The 20,692-nt window shown below is 47.0% G+C and overlaps 1 protein-coding gene across 6 annotated transcripts in view; it reads left to right on the top strand.

Moving 5' to 3' along the window:
- CCDC88A (coiled-coil domain containing 88A) overlaps positions 1-20,692 on the top strand; it is a 503,234-nt gene that overhangs the window by 450,649 nt on the left and 31,893 nt on the right. For 5 of the 6 annotated variants that reach the window (XM_029593463.1, XM_029593462.1, XM_029593464.1 and 2 more), the window contains one exon: positions 13,380-13,657. In XM_029593463.1, coding sequence (XP_029449323.1) covers positions 13,380-13,657 — 278 coding nt within the window. The remainder of the gene's footprint in view (positions 1-13,379; positions 13,658-20,692) is intronic. The other variant, XM_029593460.1, reaches the window with a different exon arrangement.

Below are 20,692 nucleotides of genomic sequence, written 5' to 3'. Positions count from 1 at the left end.
AAACAATGTGTATAATCGCTGGGACTGACTTGGCGGGGCCTAAAGCCAACTGTCGTGAAGTTCACTGGGAGAATGAGCTACTGCGGATGGTTTATTAGTGCTGGAGGAAAGCTTGTAGATATGCCAAGGGCGGGGTCTACCCTTGGGATCTGTGCTTGGATAATTGAGTTAGGAGAAGGCTTGGTTAGGGTGCCTAGTTGGATGTGCGGCCTAGTCGTGTATACTTTGGCGTACATTTTAGGTGCATCCATTTGGTGTGTGGGTTTTATATGTGGATAATCTAGGTGCGAGCTTTCACTGTTCTGCACGCTTACAACCATGGCACCCGCAGTGAAGAAGCCTAAGCGCTTATCCATTTGTGCTGCATGCCACATCAGAGCCATTCAGCCGGAGCTTTCTTTAAGCCTGTGTCAGCTTTGCCTGGATGTTTGGAGAGATTTACCTCTTTCTGATTTTGCTGATGATGGTCCATCTCCTCGATCTGTGGAGAGTGGGATCAAGGGTGGCACAACAGGGATGTCCCTTTCCTTCATTGAACTACGGACCAAGTCGTCAGGAGGCATTCACTCTCAGGATGTTAGCTTAGGGCCTTTGGGGCTTGGAATAGACCCATCGTCCTTTTCCTGGGTAGAATTCTACCAGGGATTACAGACATTTCTACAGGGGCTGTCTTTTGAGTCGGCAGTGACTTCTAATACAGGTCCATGTGCTCAGAGTGCTCCTCTGCCTGTCTCCAAGGTCAAGCGCTGTGGCACAGCGCGGTCTGACAAGGTTCAAATGCAGGTGGATCAAGCTGATACCAATGATGATGGTGGTGGCTCTCCCGTTGAAGGGGAGATTCCCCCAGATTTGGGGCTTTAAAGAACTCTTCTCCATTTCTTTCATAGAGATGAATTGCCGAGCTTGATCTCTAAGACCTTGAAGACCCTTAGAGTGGCTGGATCTAACTCCTTTGGGAGAAGATGAAGGATCCCATTTTGGTCCTCTTACGCAAGGCTTCTTGTTTCTTTCCCCTCCTGGATGCAATCCAGGAGTTGATTTATCTAGAATGAAGTGTGCCAGAGGTATCCTTTAAAGGTGGTGTGGCAATGAAGAATGCTCAGAATAGAAGTATTGAGGCTTTTCTAAAGCAAGCCTTTGAGGCAGTGATGATGAACTTACAAATTGCTGCTTGTTGGGTTTTGGTAGCTCGGACTACCTTGCAACTTTATCAAGTTTCACTAGTGCTGTGTCCAATCTTGAACATATGATAGATCCGGGGGCTGCCACCTTAGCTAATGTGACTGTGACTTGGTTCGCACAGCTGCCAGAGGAGTTGCTTAGATTATTGCGGCTGCTGTAGCTGTGCATCTGGTCGGTGTTTACTAGAGATGTGAATCGGAACCAGAATCGGATCCGATATCAGTTCCGATTCACATCTCTAGTGTTTACTATTTCCAAGGCCAGTCTTACCAAGCTGCCCTTCAAGGGCTTGATTTTGTTTGGCAGTGAATTTGAAAAACTGGCAAGTAAATGGGGAGAGACCCAAATCCCTCATTTGCCAGAGGATAAGAAGTCCATTGCCTGGTCTTTTTGGGCGAATGGCCACTCTCAAGACTCCCAGCGTTTTCAGCCTTATAGGGGAGGTTCTTCCCAGATGTCTCGTCCCTTCAGCAGATCTCAGTCCTTTCACCCCCGAGGGCCTCAAAAGAATGCGGGCTCCAGAAGTGTGGAGCCCCTCGGTCTTCCCAATGAAGGTTTGCAGGCTCACCTGGTGCTGCAGGAGATAGGTGGCCTTCTATCCTGTTTTTATCACAGGTGGGTCCAGATTACTTCGGATCAATGGATTCTCGAAGTGGTTTGGGACAGGTATGTTCTCGAATTTCTTCACATTCCTCCAAATGCTTTTATGGTCTTTCTGTGCAACTCCCCTCAGAAGAGGGTGGAAGTGGAAGCAACATTTCAAAGCCTATTGAACCTAAATGCAATGATTCCCGTTCCCAAATCGCAGCAAAATACGGGCCGCTATTCCATTTATTTTGTTGTGCCCAAGAAGGAAGGGTCGTTTTGGCCCATACTGGATCTCAAGGGCATCAGCTGACATTTACGAGTCACGTATTTCAGGATGGAAACAATGTGCTCTGTTTATAATGGCAATAGAAGCAGGGGAGTACCTCACATCTCTAGATCTGATGTAGGCATATCTGCATATTCCCATCCATCAGGAACATCAGCGGTTCCTCCGGTTTGCTATTCTGGATCGTTATTACCAGTCTTAGGCCTTGCCTTTCAGGCTAGCCACAGTGCCCAGGACCTTTTCCAAGGTCGTCGTGGTGGTGGAAGCAGTAGCCCTCCACAAGGAGGGTATTCTAGTTCACCCTATCTGTACCTCCTGCAGGGTGGTTTCCTTGCTACAGGAGCTAAGCTTGGTGGTGAAAGTGACCAGGAGCAATTGCAGTCATCTCAGACCCTGGAGTATCTCGGGATTTGCTTTAATACAAGGCAGGGCAGAATATTTCTGCCAGAGTCTCAATTCCGCATGTTGATGATGCAAGTTCAATCCCTGAGGAAATCTGTTTGTCTGACCATACGGTCTTATCTGTAGGTCCTGAGGTTGATGGCTGCTGCATTGGAAGTGGTTCCCTGGGCAAGGGCTCATATGCACTCTCTTCAGTGTGCATTGCTTTTCTGATGGAGTCCGCAGTCTCAGAACTATGTGGCGAGGCTGCTTCTTCCGTTAGAGGTGAGGTCCCAATGGACTGGTGGTTACAGGAGGATCATCTCAGGAAGGGAATTTCCCTGCAGACGCCAGAATGGTTGATGCTCACGACAGATGCGAGCCTCCAGGGCTGGGGAGCTCACTGTCAGGCGTTAGTGGTACAAAGGTGCTGGAATGCAGCAGAGCGGCAGTGGAACATCATCAGACTGGAAGCACAAGTGGTTCGGTTAGTGTGCCTGTATTTTGCCAAGTGGCTAGAGGCTCAGGTGGTCTGGATAATGTCCAACAATGCAACGATGGTGGTTTACATCAATCATCACAGTGGAACCAAGAGTCAACAGGTGTCGGAGTAGATATATGCACTCATGGTGTGGGTGGAGCAGCATCTCCTAATCATATCTGCCTTTCACATTGCCGGAAAAGACAATATCAGAGCCAATTTCCTCAGCAGGTGAAACTTGGACTCAGGAGAATGGGAGCTGGTGAACGAGGCCTTTTAGCACCTGGTGAACCCCTGGGGCTTACTGAATCTAGACCTGATGGCGAAACTTCAACAATGCAAAGGTTCCACACTTCTTCAGTTGCAGGCGTGACCCAAGGCATAGATGCTCTGGTTCAGGAGTGGCCACGTGGCGCTCTGCTGTATGTGTTTCTCTCCTGGCCTTTGCTAGGCAGGCTGCTAGAGAAGATGGCAAGTCTAACACCTCCTTTTAGTGACTCCAGTTGAGTTCGAAGGCCATGGTCGCCAATCTCTTAAAGATTTCTGGTGGGTATTCCCCTCTGGCTACTATCTCAGATGGATCTGTTATGTCAGGGGCCCATTCTGCACATGGATCCGGGTCAATTCTGTCTTATGGTATGGCCATTGAAAGGGCTTGTTTGTTGAAGCACAGTTATTTGCCTGCTGTAATTTCCACCCTTCTCTGGGCCTAGAAATTTTCTAGTTCTCTAGTTTGTTAGAGTTTCGAGGGTTTTTTGAGGCCTGGTGTTCTGAGAGAGGTACTTAACTGCTCAAGGTGGATATTTCTTTGATTTTGGATTTTATACATGATGACTTGCTTAAGGGTTTGGACCTTAACACCTTGAAAGTTCAAGTTGCAGCCCTGGCTTGGTATAGGGGAAGAGTCAATGGAGGGCCTGTGTCTTCCCATTGGGAGATGTCCTGTTTCTTGCAGGGAGTTAAGTATCTTCGCCCACATTGCGGCTTCCGGTGCCTCTGTGGGATCTTAACTTGGTCCTCGAATTCTTGGCAGGTCCAACTTTTTGACTGCTTGTACTCTTTCCTTGCTGCTGCTTACCTTGAAGACAGTTTTTCTGATAGCAATCTGTTCGGCACGTCGTGTCTCTGAGCTACAGGCTCTTTCCTGCCTTGAGCTTTTTCTCCGTATGATTCCGGATGCAGTTCAGCTTTGGACTGTGTCCTCTTTTCTGCCAAAGGTGGTTTCATAATTTCATTTGAATCAGTCGATTTCCCTGCCCACTTTGGACAGCGACAGAGATGAAACTGAGTACCATTTTCTGGGTTCCTTGAATGTTAAGCATCACTTATTATGGTACTTGGAGATGACTAAAACTGTTCGGAAGTCTGATCGCCTGTTTGTGCTCCATGGTGGAGGTAAACAAAGAGCACCGGCAATGCGAGTAACGATAGCCCGTGGAGTAAAAGAAGTCATTACGGCAGCCTATGTGGTTGCTGAGGTTGCATTGCCGAAACATGTTAGGCCGTATTCCATGAGGGCTCAGGGGATATCGTGAGTACATAAGAACATAAGAACATAAGAAATTGCCATGCTGGGTCAGACCAAGGGTCCATCAAGCCCAGCATCCTGTTTCCAACAGAGGCCAAACCAGGCCACAAGAACCTGGCAATTACCCAAACACCTAGAAGATCCCATGCTACTGATGCAATTAATAGCAGTGACTATTCACTAAGTAAACTTTGTTGTCACCTGCTGAAATTTGCTGAGCAGCGACATGGTCATCTTTGCATACCTTTTCCAAACATTACCGCTTGATGCTAGGGAGGACGCCACACTTTGTATGAGTGGTATCGAATGGACCATTAGCAGCCTCCCGCCCTTCTTGAGATTAGCTTTGGTACAACCCTTTCATGGGAACTGACCAGCCTGAATGCTGAGGAAGGAGAAATGACTACTTACCTGATAATTTCCTTTCCTCTAGTAAGGGCAGATTAATCCCTGATCCGCCCTCGGCTGCTAATGTTTTAGTTTCTGGTTAGCCTTTCTTCGGATGAGCTATGCAGAGTATGATTCCTGCTCTTTGTTGAAAACTGGTAAGTGATTTCTCTAGCCCTTAGTTTACTAGCTATGTTCCTTCTTTTGGCTGAGCTAGTGTTCTCCCAGGGCAAGCAGGATGGTAGCCCTCACATGTGGGTGATGTCAGCAGACGGAGCCCTATCACAGAAAACTTTTCTGTCAAAGTTTCTAGAACTTTTGACTGGCACACTGAGCATGCCATAATCCCTGTAGCCACAGGGGTCTCCCTTCAGTCTCATTTTTTCCGCGCTGCAGTTAGCCTAGCGGTTAGGAGCTCTGTGAGAATTCTCTCACTACTTTCCTCACGGAAAAACGTGACGTTTTCGTCACAAAAAAGTTCCCTCATAGGGGTCTCCCATCACGACATCGTTTTTCTCATCGCTCGGTGAGTAATTCCATCTTCAGTCAGTTCCTGCTACCTTGTCCTCTGTTCCCGCAGCCACCAACCATTTTCACAGCCCCTTTTTTCCGCCATGGCGACGGGCTTTAGAAAATGCCCGGAATGTCCGCGTATGATGTCTATTACAGACCCGCATGATGTTTGTGTGTTGTGCCTCGGCTCATCACACAATGTACGTCGATGCCCTAGCTGCGCTCAAATGACCTCAAAGGGCAGGCATGCCCGCCTGGACCAAATGGAGTCGCTTTTCAAGATAAAACTAACTCCATCGATATCCACCCAGTCATCACCGGCAGGAACATTTTCAAAATCCATCGATAAACCTCGCCGGGAGCAGCAGGGCAGCGGTGACTGTCACCGACAACATCCAGGGCATCGGCATAGTCTTCCTCGGTGCCAGAGAAGGACTGGACCGAGCACCAAGGGAATCACCGGCACCGATGCGATTCCACACCTGGTGCCAGCACGAACACTGCATCGGCTTCGATGGCTATCGAGACGGTTGCGAAGAGGGCACGGGGAGAGGAGCCTCCAACCTCCTCTGCACCCAAGACCCCACCGATATCGGTGCTGGGTACTGAGCCCCCACAGATTCCTGTGGAGGTGCCAGTAGCACCTAATCTGCCTCCCCCTGCAGCTGCATTACCTATACCAGCTTCCAGGGAGTAGCTGGACTTACTTGTCCGACAGGCAGTCATTTATGCCTTCCGGAACCTTAATCCACCATCAATGCCGGCCCCCATACCGACACCAGAGCCATCATTCTTCACACCATTGCTCGACCGCCCGGATACACTTATCTGTGCCCTTCCAACCCAGCCTGGGCCAGCAGTACCAAGACGACCCACTGAGTCTCCGAAACCCCCGATATCCAATCCGGGGTCCTCAGAGGATGAAGGCATGGACTCTAATCCTATTCCAGCTCCACTTCCACCGATGCCAGAACTGGTCCAACGGGTCTCTCGGGTTCGAGGCGCCCACGGTTCCCTTCAATGCCATTGATGCCGCCTAAGGATCCATCGGTACCACTGCATCCTCCATCAGACCATCGAGGCCTCCATCGATGCCTGCACATCCTGGAGTATCAAGCCTTTTCCCTCCCTCGGGATCTCAGCCAGAGACCCCATATGATCAATGGGAGGATGTTGACACTGACTTCTATGGAGGACATACTCTCAGAGCCATCTCCTCCAGAAGAAAGGAGATGGTCTCCACCAGAAGACCTCTTCTTTGCTAATTTTATAAAGGAAATGTCAGAGACCATCCCTTTTGACCTAGTCACCGAAGAGGACACACGTCACAAGACATTGGAAGTCCTTCAATTTGTAGATGCCCCCAAAGAAATTATGGCCATTCCTGTCCACGAAGTGCTCTTGGATCTGCAACATCGCCTTTGGGAGCACCCTTGCACTGTCCAACTAGTTAATAGAAAGACAGATGCAACTTATCTGGTCCAGCACACTCCAGGGTTCCAGAAGCCACAGCTACCCCACCAATCAGTGGTAGTGGAATCTGCGCAGAAGAAGGCAAAGAAACTGCGCCACCATTCTTCAGCCCCCCCTGGATAGGACCAAAAGTTCTTGGATGGTTTGGGTCGAAAGGTCTTTCAAGGCTCTATGTTGGTGTCACACATAGCTGCCTACCAATTATACATGACACCATATCAGAGGAACCTGTGGAAGCAGGTCCAAGGGATAGCGGACTCTCTCCCTCAGCAACAACAAGAAAACCTCTCTGCCATTCTCCAGAAAGGCCTCGAGGCAGGAAAACATGAGGTCAGAGCTGCATATGATTCCTTTGAGACGGCATCCCGCTTATCAGCAACAGGAATCAGTGCCAGAAGATGGGCCTGGCTTTTAAGGCATCTGACTTGTGAACAGAAGTCCAGGACAAGCTTGCTGATCTCCCATGTACCGGAGATAATCTGTTTGGCGACAAGATACAAGATGCAGTGGCTCAACTAAAAGATCATCATGAGACCCTGTGTCAACGTTCCACAGTGAGTACCGAAATTCCCTCCTCTGCTCAAAAAATCACAAGAAGGGACCTGAGAAGACCCTTTTATCGCTCACGCAAGTACAATCCGCCTACATCTCGCATGAGACCAGCCAAACTACCTCAGAGAGGACATCCATGGCAGGCCAAGACGTCCAGATCTCAGCCAGCCCCACAAACGGGCCCAGCCTCTGGATTTTGAAATCTGTCCAGAGAACAGCAGCCACTCTACCAATCCAAGACCAGAATTGCTTGTAGGAGTTCAGCTACACCACTTTATCACCAACTGGCGCCGCATTACAACCAACCGAGTTGTAATGCGTTACAACCAACCGAGTTGATTTGATTTGTATAAAGAAAGTCGGTATATAAAAGCTTTAAATAAATAAAATAAATAAACCAATGGGTAATATCCATCATAACCCAGGGATACCATCTAATTTTCCTCATGGTATCCCCAGATTCACCACCCAATCCACTGTGGATCCAAAGAGATCACACAAGCCTTCTAGAGTCAGAACTGTCCACTCTCCTGAGCACCAGGGCTGTGGAAAACCGTTCCCCTGGCACAGCAGGGCAGAGGGTTCTGCTCCCGCTATTTTCTAATTCCAAAGAAATCAGGCGGCCTCTGACCATCCTAGACCTCCACAATCTCAACAAATTTCTGCAAAAAGAAAAATTAAGGATGGTGTCTCTAGGCACCATACCTCCTCTTCTATGACAAAGAGACTGGCTCTGTTCTCTGGATCTTCAAGATGCCTATGCACACATTCCCATATCCCCACATCACCGCAAATAAACTACGCTTTATAGTAGGGCATCAACATCTTCAGTACCGGGTTCTGTCTTTCAGACTTGCCTTGGCACCCCGTGTATTTACAAAATGCTTAGCAGTGTCTGCCACCCATCTATGCAAAACCAGCATACACGTGTTTCCTTACCTGGACGACTGGCTAATCAAGAGCCAATCCAAACAAGGAGCTCTCAATGCTCTAGAGCTCACTATCAAGCTGCTACAGTCATTGGGGTTTCTCATCAATTACCAGAAATCCCACTTGATTCCATCTCATCTCCTTACCTTCATCGGAGCAGATTTGGACACCACAGTCACAAAGGCCTTCCTGCCCAACGACCACACAGACATACTCTCCAAACTAGCTGCATCTCTGCGCACAAGTAAAACAGCTTCAGCTTATCAATTCCTTTTATTTCTGGGCCACATGGCTTCCACGGTCCACATTACGCCTATGGCTAGGCTAGCCATGAGAATAACTCAATGGACTTTGAAATCTCAGTGGTTCCAATCCACTCAACCTCTTTCATCCCTGATCCATGTAACCCACCAACTGCGTCTATCACTTCTCTGGTGGACGAACAAAGCCATCTTGCTGACAGTTCTACACTTCCAACAACCAGTTGCACAAGTAACCTTAACCAAAGACGCATCCAACTTGGATTGGGGAGCTCATTTGAACAATCTTCAAACTCAAGGTACTTTAACACAGCTCGAAGCAACATTTCAGATCAACTTCTAGAGCTTCGAGCTATACGTTACTCTCTATATGCGTTCAAGGACTGCCTTTCATATAAGACTGTTCTCCTACAAACTGACAACACAGTTGCAATGTGGTACTTAAACGAGCAGTGCAGCACAGGCTCTTATCTTCTCTGCCAAGAAGCTGCACAGATCTGGGCCTGGGCCCTTGCACACTCCATGCATCTCCGGGCCACTTATCTGGCAGGCATACAGAATGTAGTAGCAGATCGCCTCAGTTGATAATTCCATCCCCACGAGTGGTTTCTGGATCCTGTGGTAACGAGAATCTTCCAACGCTGGGGTCAACCAACAATCGACCTCTTTGCATCCAACCTGAATCACAAAGTGAACAGGTTCTGCTCCCTGCACAGACAGCAAAACATGTTAGCCATGGACGCCTTCTCTCACCCCGGAACATATGCTTCCTATACGCGTATTCCCCGATACCACTGATAGCCAAAACTCTCGTAAACTACAACAGGACAAAGGGTCAATGATACTCATAGCCCCGTATTGGCCTTGACCAGTATGGTTTCCCATGCTTCTCAACCTCTCGATCAGAGAACTCATTTGCCTGGGCACAGCATACACTCTCATAACTCAGAACCAAGGCATGTTACCCTATCCCTCACAGCCTGGATGTTGAAAGCTTGATTCTGCAACCGCTCAACCTTTCAACTTGTTGCGTAGGAAGTGGATCCTTGGGCTGAGGTGGGGTTGACGCAACCCTTAGGCGAGGGCCTACGGGACCCCACCATCAGCAGGCGGAGTGGGCTGAAACTGGAGGCCACTGGAGCTTCACCTATACCTGCCCTCGTTACCCTCTGGTTGAGCCTTTGTGTGCCGGGGCCGGCAGGACTTAGGCGGGCCTCAAGGTTTAAGTATAGGTAGCAGATGGTTCAGCACAGAGACGACAGCCAGCAGGTGGCATGGTCCTATCCCGGACGGGATGTGAAGCACCAAGGGACAAGAAGGAACTTGAAGGTGCCTGAGCAAAGGAAAGCCAAAGCCTTAACAGTTCGTGTCCAGAGAATTGGGACAGAGGCGTCACTGTCAAGCTTGAATGGAAGCTGGAGGCATTTGGAAGGTGTAGCAAGCAATTAGAGATGTGAATCAGAACTGAAATAGGTTCCGATTCCGGTTCAGATTCACATTGTGAAATTTTTTTCATACGGTCCAATCGTTTTTTGGTTTTTTTTTATCGGCTGCGCCCGAGCCGATTTAAAAAAAAAACAACAAAAAACCACCCACCCTGACCCTTTAAAACAGATCCCTTAGCTTCCCCCACCCTCCTGACTCCCCCCCCCCCCCCAAAAAAAAAAACTTTTTACAAGTACCTGGTGGTACAGTGGGGGTCCCGGGAGCGATCTCCCGCTCTCGGGCCGTCGGCTGCCACTAATAAAAATGGCACCGATGGCCCTTTGCCCTTACCACGTGACAGGGTATCCGTGCCATTGGCTGGCCCCTGTCACATGGTAGGAGCAGCACTGGATGGCCGGCCCACGCCATTTTTAAAGATGGCGCCGGTTGTCCATTACTGGACCACCAGGTACTTGTAAAATGTTTTGGGGGGGTCGGGAGGGTGGGGGAAGCTAAGGGATCTGTTTTAAAGGGTCAGGGTGGGTTTAGGGGTTGTTTCTGTGTGCCGTTTTTCCCGCCCTCCCCCAAAATAAGAGAACCCCACGAACAATTTCATGGGGTTTTCCTATGAGTTTCGGGGACCCCCGATTTCTGACGACTTTGAAAATATTGTACGATATTTTCAATCTTCAGAAAAATGATTCACATCCCTACAAGCAATGTGGAACTCTGGACTCTAGAAAGTTTTAGGCGACGTTGTTCATAGCAATGGTCAAGGCACGGAGAAGGCAGGCGTGGTCAGGCATAGCAATGGTCAAGGCACGGAGAAGGCAGGCGAGGTCAGGCGTAGCAGAGGTCAGAACAAGGTAGTCGATCCAGTAGACAGACGAGGCGAACACAGAAACCAGGAATCACAGGAACAAGACAAGCACAAGGCAACTAGAACTCGGAAACCAGAACAGGAGACTAAGGCGACCTGTTGCAAAGGCAACGCTGAGGAGCACTGCCTGAGCTTTTATATGTTGAGGGAACTGACGTCAATATCCAGGTCCGCGGCCAGGTTCCCACCGCGGGCCCTTTAAAGGTTTCACTGGTGTCCACGCGCGCACCTAGGGAGGGGCGCAGTGCTACCTGCGGCGTCTCTCCGAGAGGCCCAACGGAAGGAGGCATCCTGGCTGGAGGTCCCCGGGAAGTGGAGCAGGGCCGGAAGTGCTAGCGGAAGTCTGAGGTCGGGACTGGCGGCCCACCGCCGCCAGCAACGAGGAGCTGGAGCCTAAAGCTTGTGTGTAGAGAGGTGAGATGGCCGCAATGCGGGGCTGCCATGGGCGGCGAGCGTAACACAACTGATGCCACTCAAGTGCTTGTAGCTTCACAAAAGCCTTCCACATGAAAATCCTATAGTTCTAAGTGGAATAGATATACTGTATGGTGCACGCAAAAAGGTATCGACCCCTTTTCCTGTCCCACTCCAACTCTTTTAGACTATCTCTGGCACCTTTCAGACTCTGGTCTCCAGACTTCCTTGGTAAGGATACACCTGAGTGCCATCTCAGCGTACCACAGGGGAGTGGGGGATGCCCCGGTAACAGCGCAACCCCTTGTGAGTCGGTTTATGAGGGGCCTACTGCAACTTAAGCCCCTTCTACGGCCACCGGTCATTGAATGGGGCCTAAATGTAGTACTTACAAGGCTCATGCGCTCCCCGTTTGAGCCTTTGCACTCCTGCGATGTTAAATTTCTTACATGGAAAGTTCTCCTCCTAGTAGCCATTACATCTGCTCAAAGGGTTAGTGAGTTACAAGCACTTGTCACATACTCACCCTTTGCAAGGTTCCTACATGACCGAGTGGTCCTCCATACTCACCCTAAATTCCTTCCCAAGGTGGTTACTGACTAATCAGTCTATAGTCTTGCCACCTTTTTCCCAAGGCCTCACTCTCACCAGGGTGAGAGAGTTTTGCACACCTTGGACTGTAAATGTGCACTTGCGTTTTACCTAGACAGCACTGCAGTCCATAGGAAATCCACCCAACTCTTTGTTTCTTTTGACAAGAACAAACCAGGAGTTGCAGTGGGCAAACAAACTCTCTCCAACTGGCTAGCAGATTGTATCGAATTCTGCTATGATAAAGCAGGCCTTCTTCTCTAGGGGTGAGTGAAGGCGCACTCAGTAAGATCCATGACAACCTCAGTAGCACACTATCGATCAGTACCAATTGCTGAGATCTGTAAAGCTGCATCATGGAGTTCTCTACACACATTTGCAGCACATGACATCCTTTCTTGTCCAGGCAGTAAAGACTCTGCCTTTGGCCAATCCGTCTTGAAGAACTTATTTCCAGTATAATCCCAACTCTTTCCACTTCCATCTGCTGTGATTTTCAGGCTGCCTCATTTTTACCAACAGTACACCAGTTATTGTGCCTGTTGCACAAGTTGTACGCTGTTGGTCCTAACAAATATGAGTCAGCCTGTAGCTTGCTAATCATCCACATGTGAGGACTACCATCCTGCTTGTCCTGGGAGAAAGCAGAGTTGCTTACCTGTAACAGGTGTTCTCCCAGGACAGCAGGATGTAGTCCTCACGAAACCCACCCGCCACCCTGCAGAGTTGGGTCCAAAACGTTTTGTTATTTTATTTTTTTGCTTGCACCTTTTGCTACAAACGAGACTGAAGGGAGACCCCTGTGGCTACAGGGATTATGGCATGCTGGGCATACTCAGTGTGCCAGTCAAACGTTCTAGAAACTTTGACAGAAAAGTTTTCTGTGACAGGGCTCCGTCTGCTGACGTCACCCACATGTGAGGACTACATCCTGCTGTCCTGGGAGAACACCTGTTACAGGTAAGCAACTCTGCTTTCTTGTTGGTTGAAAAACATGAATAGTTGATTGTTAAAAGTAATGTTCATGCAAAATCAGTTTTGTCCACTGTTTGTCTTTTCCAGAGAATACTGGCGGGCTGATGTCAAGGCAGGACTATATGGCCATGACGTCAACTTATGCTCCATTTCCATCTGCTGGCAGAAGTGCATAACCTACTCATGGTGATTGACCTGCCCTTACTAGGGGAAAGGAAATTATCAGGTAAGTAGTAATTTCTCCTTTGTTTGACTTTCTTAGAGTCTGTAACTATGAAACAAATTATTATTCACAGAAATTAATGTGTGAAAAATTGAAAGATAAATCTACAAAGAATGAGTGAAAGTGGTTTCTAACAGTGTTATATCTAAATATTAATGGAACAGCTACCATAGCTGCCTCTTCATTTATGGATATCTAACAAGCCTTTTACATAACATGTTTGTCACTGATGCTTTGTAAAATCTACTTTCAAAAGGTTTAATTTATTTTATTTTTTTTTACAGAATACTTAATATTGTCTGTTCCATAGCAGGTGCAGTTAATGACCAAAGTAGACCACAAAGCCATAGCAGTGGAGAATTTAATCTTCCAGATCATGAAGCATGGTCAAACAGCAGCAGTAGTCCCGTCCAGTGTTTTGGACAGCGTTTGAAAAGGAGCACCAAATCTAGTCCCCTGCTCCCAGGAAAAATGCTTGAAACGGGAGAGAGCAAAGGACACGAAAAGACGAAAGCTGATTCGCCTGGAAGTGAGATTGTTTCTTTAAAGCAGTTTCTAGAAGAAAGCAACAAGCTCACTTTAACACAGGTTACTTGACAAAAATTATTACTTTTTTACATTTAGAAATATTTTTAATAGTGCTGGAGAAGATTGGCAAGGCAAGAAACAATCTCTTTTGGCATATCAACAGAACTGAAGGATTTGGCCTCAATCAGTAAGAAGGCCTGTAATCACCTGGGAATTTGTGGTGAATCATGAAGTAAAAAGAATAAAGAAAATGTTGATAAATGTTTTATTCTCTGATAGCAAGCAAGAGCAATGACCCACACAGGCAGGTCACATGACTCACTTCATGCTGGTGCAGACTCTACTAGATTTTCTAGTAAAAGCTTCTGAGCATATGTAGAGTTTCCCTTGTACCACCAAACCTGCTGCCCCTCTGTTTTCTTCCTTTCTGTTGTCACGGTTTGATATCCTACTGGACTGTTGCAGGATACATGGCAGAAGAACAAGTCTGTATGGCCCATCTAGTCTGCCTATCTGCCCAATTAATTTAGCTTTATAATTCATATCACTCCTTCAGAGATCCCCCCCTATACTTTTACATGCTTTTTTAAATTCAGATACCGTTTTTCCCTTTCTACCTCCACTATTGGAGGTTTTCCATGTATCCACTACCCTCTCTGTAAAGAAATATTTCCTAAGATTACACCAGAGTCTACCCCCTTTCACCTTCATCCCATGACCTGTCGTTCTAGATCCTCCTTTACATTGAAGGAATCTTACCTCCTGTGGATGGAAACCTTTGAGATATTTAAATGTCTCTAGCAACTCTCCCCTATCTTGCTTTTCCTCTAGGGTATACATGTTTAAATCAACCACACTGACCATTTTAGTAGCCACCCTCTGGACTGATCTCAACCAGTTTATATCCTTTTGAAGGTGCAGTCTCCAGAATTGTATACAGTATTCCAAATAGCTCACCAGGGATCAATACAGGAGCAATAACACCCCTCTTTTTCTGCTGACCATACCTTTCCCTATGCAGACAAACATCTTTTTGGCTTTTTCTGTTGCTTTATTCACCTGTTTGATCATCTTGAGATCATCAGATATGGTGACCCCCAGATCCTGCTGCTCTTTCATGCTTAGAAGAATTTCATCTCCAGTGCTGTACTTATGTTGGAGATCAGAAGGCAGATTTCATCTCCCTTCGTTGGAGGATGGGCCTTCTGTATCCTCACATACTGCTGGTTGTCAGAAAGAACTGAAGAACCGTGATTTTCATAACTTCCTTTTGGGTAATACAGATTTGTTTTTTGATTCTTTGGGATGTGTCCTTTATAAAAGCAATTAAGATGGAGCTGGAGGGACCAGGGTTTGATTCCTGGCTCCAGTCTTCCACTCTGTGGGTCGGTTGTAGATGGGTGCACTGCAGAGGTAGCAGTCACAACTCTTGAATTTAGAGAGTCAGTCATTGCACAATGGTGATGCCTAATGATCGGACTTGGAGCCCATGATAGGATTCTGTAAGGAGCCCTAGTGCATGACCCCAGGTTGAGGACTTTAGTTTTCCTAGAGTAAAGTAAGTTAGAAGGAGATATAGAATAGGGGGAAAAAATCCCTGGGTAGTTGCAAATTAAGGTTTATGGTGCCAGATCGGAGTGCTGGTTCTAACTGAGCTGAAAGCCCTAATGAACTGAACACTGATGGGTCAAAGATTAAAAAAAAATTAAAAAAAACAAGCAAGTTTGGAAATTCAAAAATTTAATTGTACAGAACCAGAGAATGTCACTGTAACCCAATATCCAGTCTCTGAATTTCACAACCTAGATGTTGAGGGGTGAATACAGTTCTTCAGTTTCTTTGATAAAATGTCTCAGATTCTTCTGGCTTCTAGCAAGTAATCCATCAGGAAGTTCTGTTGGTTTAAATGGAGGAGGTTTGCATTTGATATGAAAACAAAGCCTTACAGCTCTTCTCTTGTCCAGACAAAAACTTCTTGAATACCTCCTACATCTTTCAATCTGGCCTAAAAAAAAACAAATCTATTAGGGTTTTCCTGAATGCATTTAATACTTTTTACCATCAAGTAGAAGAAAACTTCTTTCCTGTACAATCTGTAGTTGTCAGATTGATGGCCCACAGTGTTATGGGACATGAACATGAATCTTACCCAGCTGATGAAAACTCCTTTTGAGCTTCTTGTGAGCTCAAGTATCTGACCTGGAAGGTCCATTTTTGGTGATAGTCACTTCAGCTTTTAAGTCAGTGAGCTCCAGGTTTTAGTTATTTATTCACCTTATATTAGATTTCACCATTGTAGAGTGGTGCTTTTCACATCTCTTATATTCCTGCTGAAGTGGTGTCTGGCTTCTCTCATACTTAGTCAATCAAACATCTAGCATTTTTCCCTAGGCCACATCCTTAAAGGAGAAAAAGTCCTTCATTCTCTTGATTGTAATAGAACTGGTCACCTTACACTTGGAATTAGCTCATACCCATAGAGAGTCCATCCAAATTTATTTTGTTTTAACTTCAATAGATCTGGGAGTGCAGTGACAAAATGCACCATTTCTAAAAGGGTAGTAGATAGCATCTCTCTCTTATGCTTAGGCAAACCGGATCTTAGATGGGCATACCAAAACCTATGATGTTAAGACCATAGTTGGCAGTGGTGTTTCATCTAAGTAGACCATACAAGGTTATGACATGGAGTTAAATACATACATTTGTGTTTCATTACTGATTGGATATAACTTTCTGACGGAATAGTAGGTCTGATCTGTCTATTTTCCATGGTTTCTTTTAGGGTATAGCCCAACTCAGTCCCTTCTAGGGCCCATTTTATAATTTTGGGTTCTCTTCCTTATGGTAAAATATGCATATCTAGATAGATCTATATAATAAAATAGAAAATTGGGGGTTTCTGACAAAAATGTTGCCCATTCTTGTTTTATTGTTTTTCATTTTTTGTTGAAGACATCCTTATGCTAGGAATTCCCACCTTTGACAAAAGTGAATTACTCATTTTCAGAAAAAGCTCATTTGCTTATCTGTAATGGATGTTCACCAATGACAGCAGTTACTAGTTACACAAACCAATCCTTTTCTCCTTAGTTCTCTTCCCCAGTCAAAGCTACATAATAAAACTGAATATTGGCACAGGTATGCTACAATGCAGGAATTACCATATTTTTCGCTCCATAAGACGCACCTAGGATTCAGAAGGGGGAAATTTAAAAAAAAAAAAATTGTGCTAAACTGGCTCTGTCCCCGGGCGTCTATGCGTCTTATGGAGCAAATTAGGGGAGTGCATAACATTTTTTTTTTCTACCCATTTTGTTTTCGGGTCTGGGGAGGGCCATTTTGGTCCACACCCCAGATCAGAAAACTTTTATCTTTCTCTGGGACCCCCGCCCAAAAAGAAAACCCCCATCCCAACCCTTTAAATTAACAACCCCCACCCTCCTGACCCCCCACCCCCCCAAGACCTGCCAAAAGTCCTTGGTGGTCCAACGGGGGGTCCAGGAGCAGTCCGGGAGCGATCTCCTGGACTTGGGCCGTCACAGGGGCTACCACTGCCATTGGAAGGCCCCAGTGACATAGTAAGGGCAAAGGGCCGTCTGCGCCATTTTGATTACTGGCAGCCGACGGACCAAGTCCAGGAGATCGCTCCCGGGGGGGTTGTTAATTAATTAGGCAGGTCTTGGGGGGGGGGGCAGGAGGGTGGGTGGTTGTAGTAAATTAATTTGGCAGGTCTTGGGGGGGTTGTTAATTTGGCAGGTCTTGTAGGGGGTCAGGAGGGTGGGGTGGTTGTAGTAAATTAATTTGGCAGGTCTTGGGGGGGTTGTTAATTAATTTGGCAGGTCTTGGGGGTTGTTCATTAATTTGGCAGGGGAGTCAGGAGGGTGGGGGGGGGTTTTGTTAGATTTTTAGTTTTTTTTTTTTTTTATTTTCACTCCATAAGACGCACATACATTTTCCCCCCACTTTTGGGGGGAAAAAAGTGCGTCTTATGGAGCGAAAAATATGGTACCTATGCCTTTCCAATAGCTCTGGAAGATTTTTGTCAATTTGGAACTGAGCACAGTCTCAAGACCCACATGTGAGACCGATTAACTGCTTTCTTTAGAGGACACTTCTGGCAGGTTAACAGTTTTGCTTATTTCATCCCTTGTTTTCACGTACATCTCTGCCCTTGCTATTCATTGAGTCTTATTAATCAACAAGCCAGAACACGTCTTTAACGTGAGTAAGTGACAGTCCTGTTCATCTTTCCAAACTTCCAAGTCCCTTTGTATTCCTTTTAGCAGACTATTTTCCTTAGTGATTGTGCCTTTATAGATTGTGGGCCTACCCCTCTAAATCAACCTAAAAATCCATAAAATTGAAAAATATAGATATCTAAAGCTAGTCAGAAATATATTTAGTCCAATAAAAAGGTATCTGCAACTATTTTTTATTGTCCTTTTTTCTGCCTATTTATATTTGTGACAATTTAAGTTCTGTTAAAGATTGATTTATATATTCTCCAAGGACAAGCAGGATGGTAGTCCTCACACATGTGTGACATCATCAGATGGAGCCTGGCACGGAAAATTGAGCATACCCAGCATGACGCTAACCACCCTCTTCAGTCTCTTCCTTTCTGCGAAGCTTTCACCTCATGGTCATGGAGCTCGCGCTTGTTTTCTTTCTTTTTCTGCAGTTTTTCATCACCTGCATCGCGAAGGCTTCCTTGCGTTTTCTTGGGATTTTTCTCTGCTATCTTAGTAAGTTCCTCGAGTTCTCACGGTCGATCGCTGTGTCGCCTCCCAGTGGCCGCCGACCATCAACCCCATGCCGTGTTCTTTTGGCAATGGCATTGTCCGGCTATCGTTGTTGCCCCCAGTGCCCCTGGACCATGTCCATCACAGACCCCCATGAGGTCTGTGTCCTCTGCCTGGGGGCATCCCACGATGTCTGCGGGTGGGATCTCTGTGCGCAGATGACCCCCAAGGGCCGTCGGGCACGCTTGGACAAGATGGAGAAGCTATTCGGATCTGTCATTGGCATCTGGGACTTCTAACCTGCTCAGAAGGAGGTCCCAGCCTCGACCCCTTCGGGGTCGCCTCCACTGCCGCTTCTCAGTTCAGAGGTCGAAGCAGGGGGAGCAAGCATGGTCAAAAAAAAAAAATAATAATAATAATGTCTTCCCATTCCAGGTCAGGTTCTTCTCCACTGCCGGTTCTGGGTAAGGACCAAGGTGACCATTGGGAGAAGTCGAAACATCGCTATCGGTCTTCTTCCTCCAGACCGCAGACAGGCATCAACCGCATTGGTACCTCCCCCAAAGTGGAAGCGACTCCTTCAGGTGTTTGAGGCCTCTCGGCAGCCTCCACTGGCACCAGTGGAGGCTTGGTGTCTCCCCGTGACCTGGGGGACACTCTTATTCCGCCGCCTCCTCTTCAAGCTGTCTTGTCCTTGGCAGCTTTTGAGGAGGAGTTGGAGAGGCACATGCGGTCGGTGGCCAGCCAGGCCCTGCAGGGCATCGAGCTTCCTGTTCCACCAGGACCGCCACCGCTGCAGGAGCTGACTCCTATGAGGAAAGGCTGAAGAGGTTAGGGCTGTTCAGCTTGGAGAAGAGACGGCTGAGGGGGGATATCATAGAGGTCTTTAAGATCATGAGAGGTCTTGAATGAGTAGATGTGACTCGGTTATTTACACTTTCGAATAGTAGAAGGACTAGGGGGCATTCCATGAAGTTAGCAAGTAGCACATTTAAGACTAATCGGAGAAAATTCTTTTTCACTCAACGCACAATAAATCTCTGGAATTTGTTGCCAGAGGATGTGGTTAGTGCAGTTAGTGTAGCTGGGTTCAAAAAAGGTTTGGATAAGTTCTTGGAAGAGAAGTCCATTAACTGCTATTAATCAAGTTTACTTAGGGAATAGTCACTGCTATTAATTGCATCAGTAGCATGGGATCTTCTAGGTGTTTGGGTAATTGCCAGGTTCTTGTGGCCTGGTTTGGCCTCTGTTGGAAACAGGATGCTGGGCTTGATGGACCCTTGGTCTGACCCAGCATGGCAATTTCTTATGTTCTTATGTTCTTATGTTCTATTGGAGCGGATCGATATGCTGCTTGGTGTCTTACCGACAGAGCCAGTGCTGATGCCCCAAGCCCCTTCATGACCAAAGGGAGCATTGCTGCTACCAGCACAGGTTTCCATTCCGGTGAGTGATTCCTCAGATGAGAAAGGACCGTCATGTTTGGTGGTGCCCCGCTTATGCACGGCGCCCTGACATCTTCCAGTTCTCCCAGGGCCATCAGGATCAGTGCCATTGGTGCCCCCGGCACCCCCAAAGCCATTAGATCCATCAGCACTTTTACGGCCTTAAGCCCCTCCGGAGCCCTTGGTTCCCTCTTCGGCTCCGACGAGACGTGCGCTTAGGGCGCAGTTGGGTGCCTGGCCCTCTGCATCTCCGGACATGCACAGTGAGGGGGAGGCCCCTTATGATCCCTGGGAAAGGGAGACATCCCTGTCCTCCACAGAGGAACCGGAGGATTTGCCCTCAGAGCCCTCTCCACCGGAGGAGCAGTGAAAATCCCCCCCTGGAAGATCTTTCCTTTGCCGGATTCGTAAAGGCCATGGCAGAGTCTGTGCCTTTCCAGCTCTTAACGGAGCAGGATTCTAGGCACAAGATGCTGGAGATTTTACAATTCCTGGATGCCCCAAAGGAAGTCAGTACATTGCCTCGATGCCTTTAAGCGGCCGTTATTTTATAAGTGTTCACATTCAATGTAAATTATACTTTAAATTGCCGATGTTTTTTTTTGAAAGTTCACTTTCAATGCGAGAAATTTTTCATTCAGACTTTCACATACACACCACTATTAATTTGAAACGGCTCTCTCAGTTTCAAAAACTCCTCGGCATGTCAGTATTTATTGAATGTCCACATTCAATGCAAATATTTTTTTTCCGGTCAAATTTATGAATAAACGCCGCTTCTAACTTGGAACAGCTCTCTCTTTTCAATGACTTCCAGGCATCGTCAAACCTTCCTCCGCCGGGGCCGAGTAAACCAACTATGCTTTTAAACCTTTGGTATTTAACTCTAATAACTTCCTGGCTTC

Source organism: Rhinatrema bivittatum, chromosome 3 (assembly GCF_901001135.1).
Source record: "Rhinatrema bivittatum chromosome 3, aRhiBiv1.1, whole genome shotgun sequence".
Classification (NCBI taxonomy): domain Eukaryota; kingdom Metazoa; phylum Chordata; class Amphibia; order Gymnophiona; family Rhinatrematidae; genus Rhinatrema; species Rhinatrema bivittatum.
The sequence above is the reverse complement of the archived record's forward strand: the minus strand, read 5'-3'. Positions and strand labels throughout refer to the sequence as shown.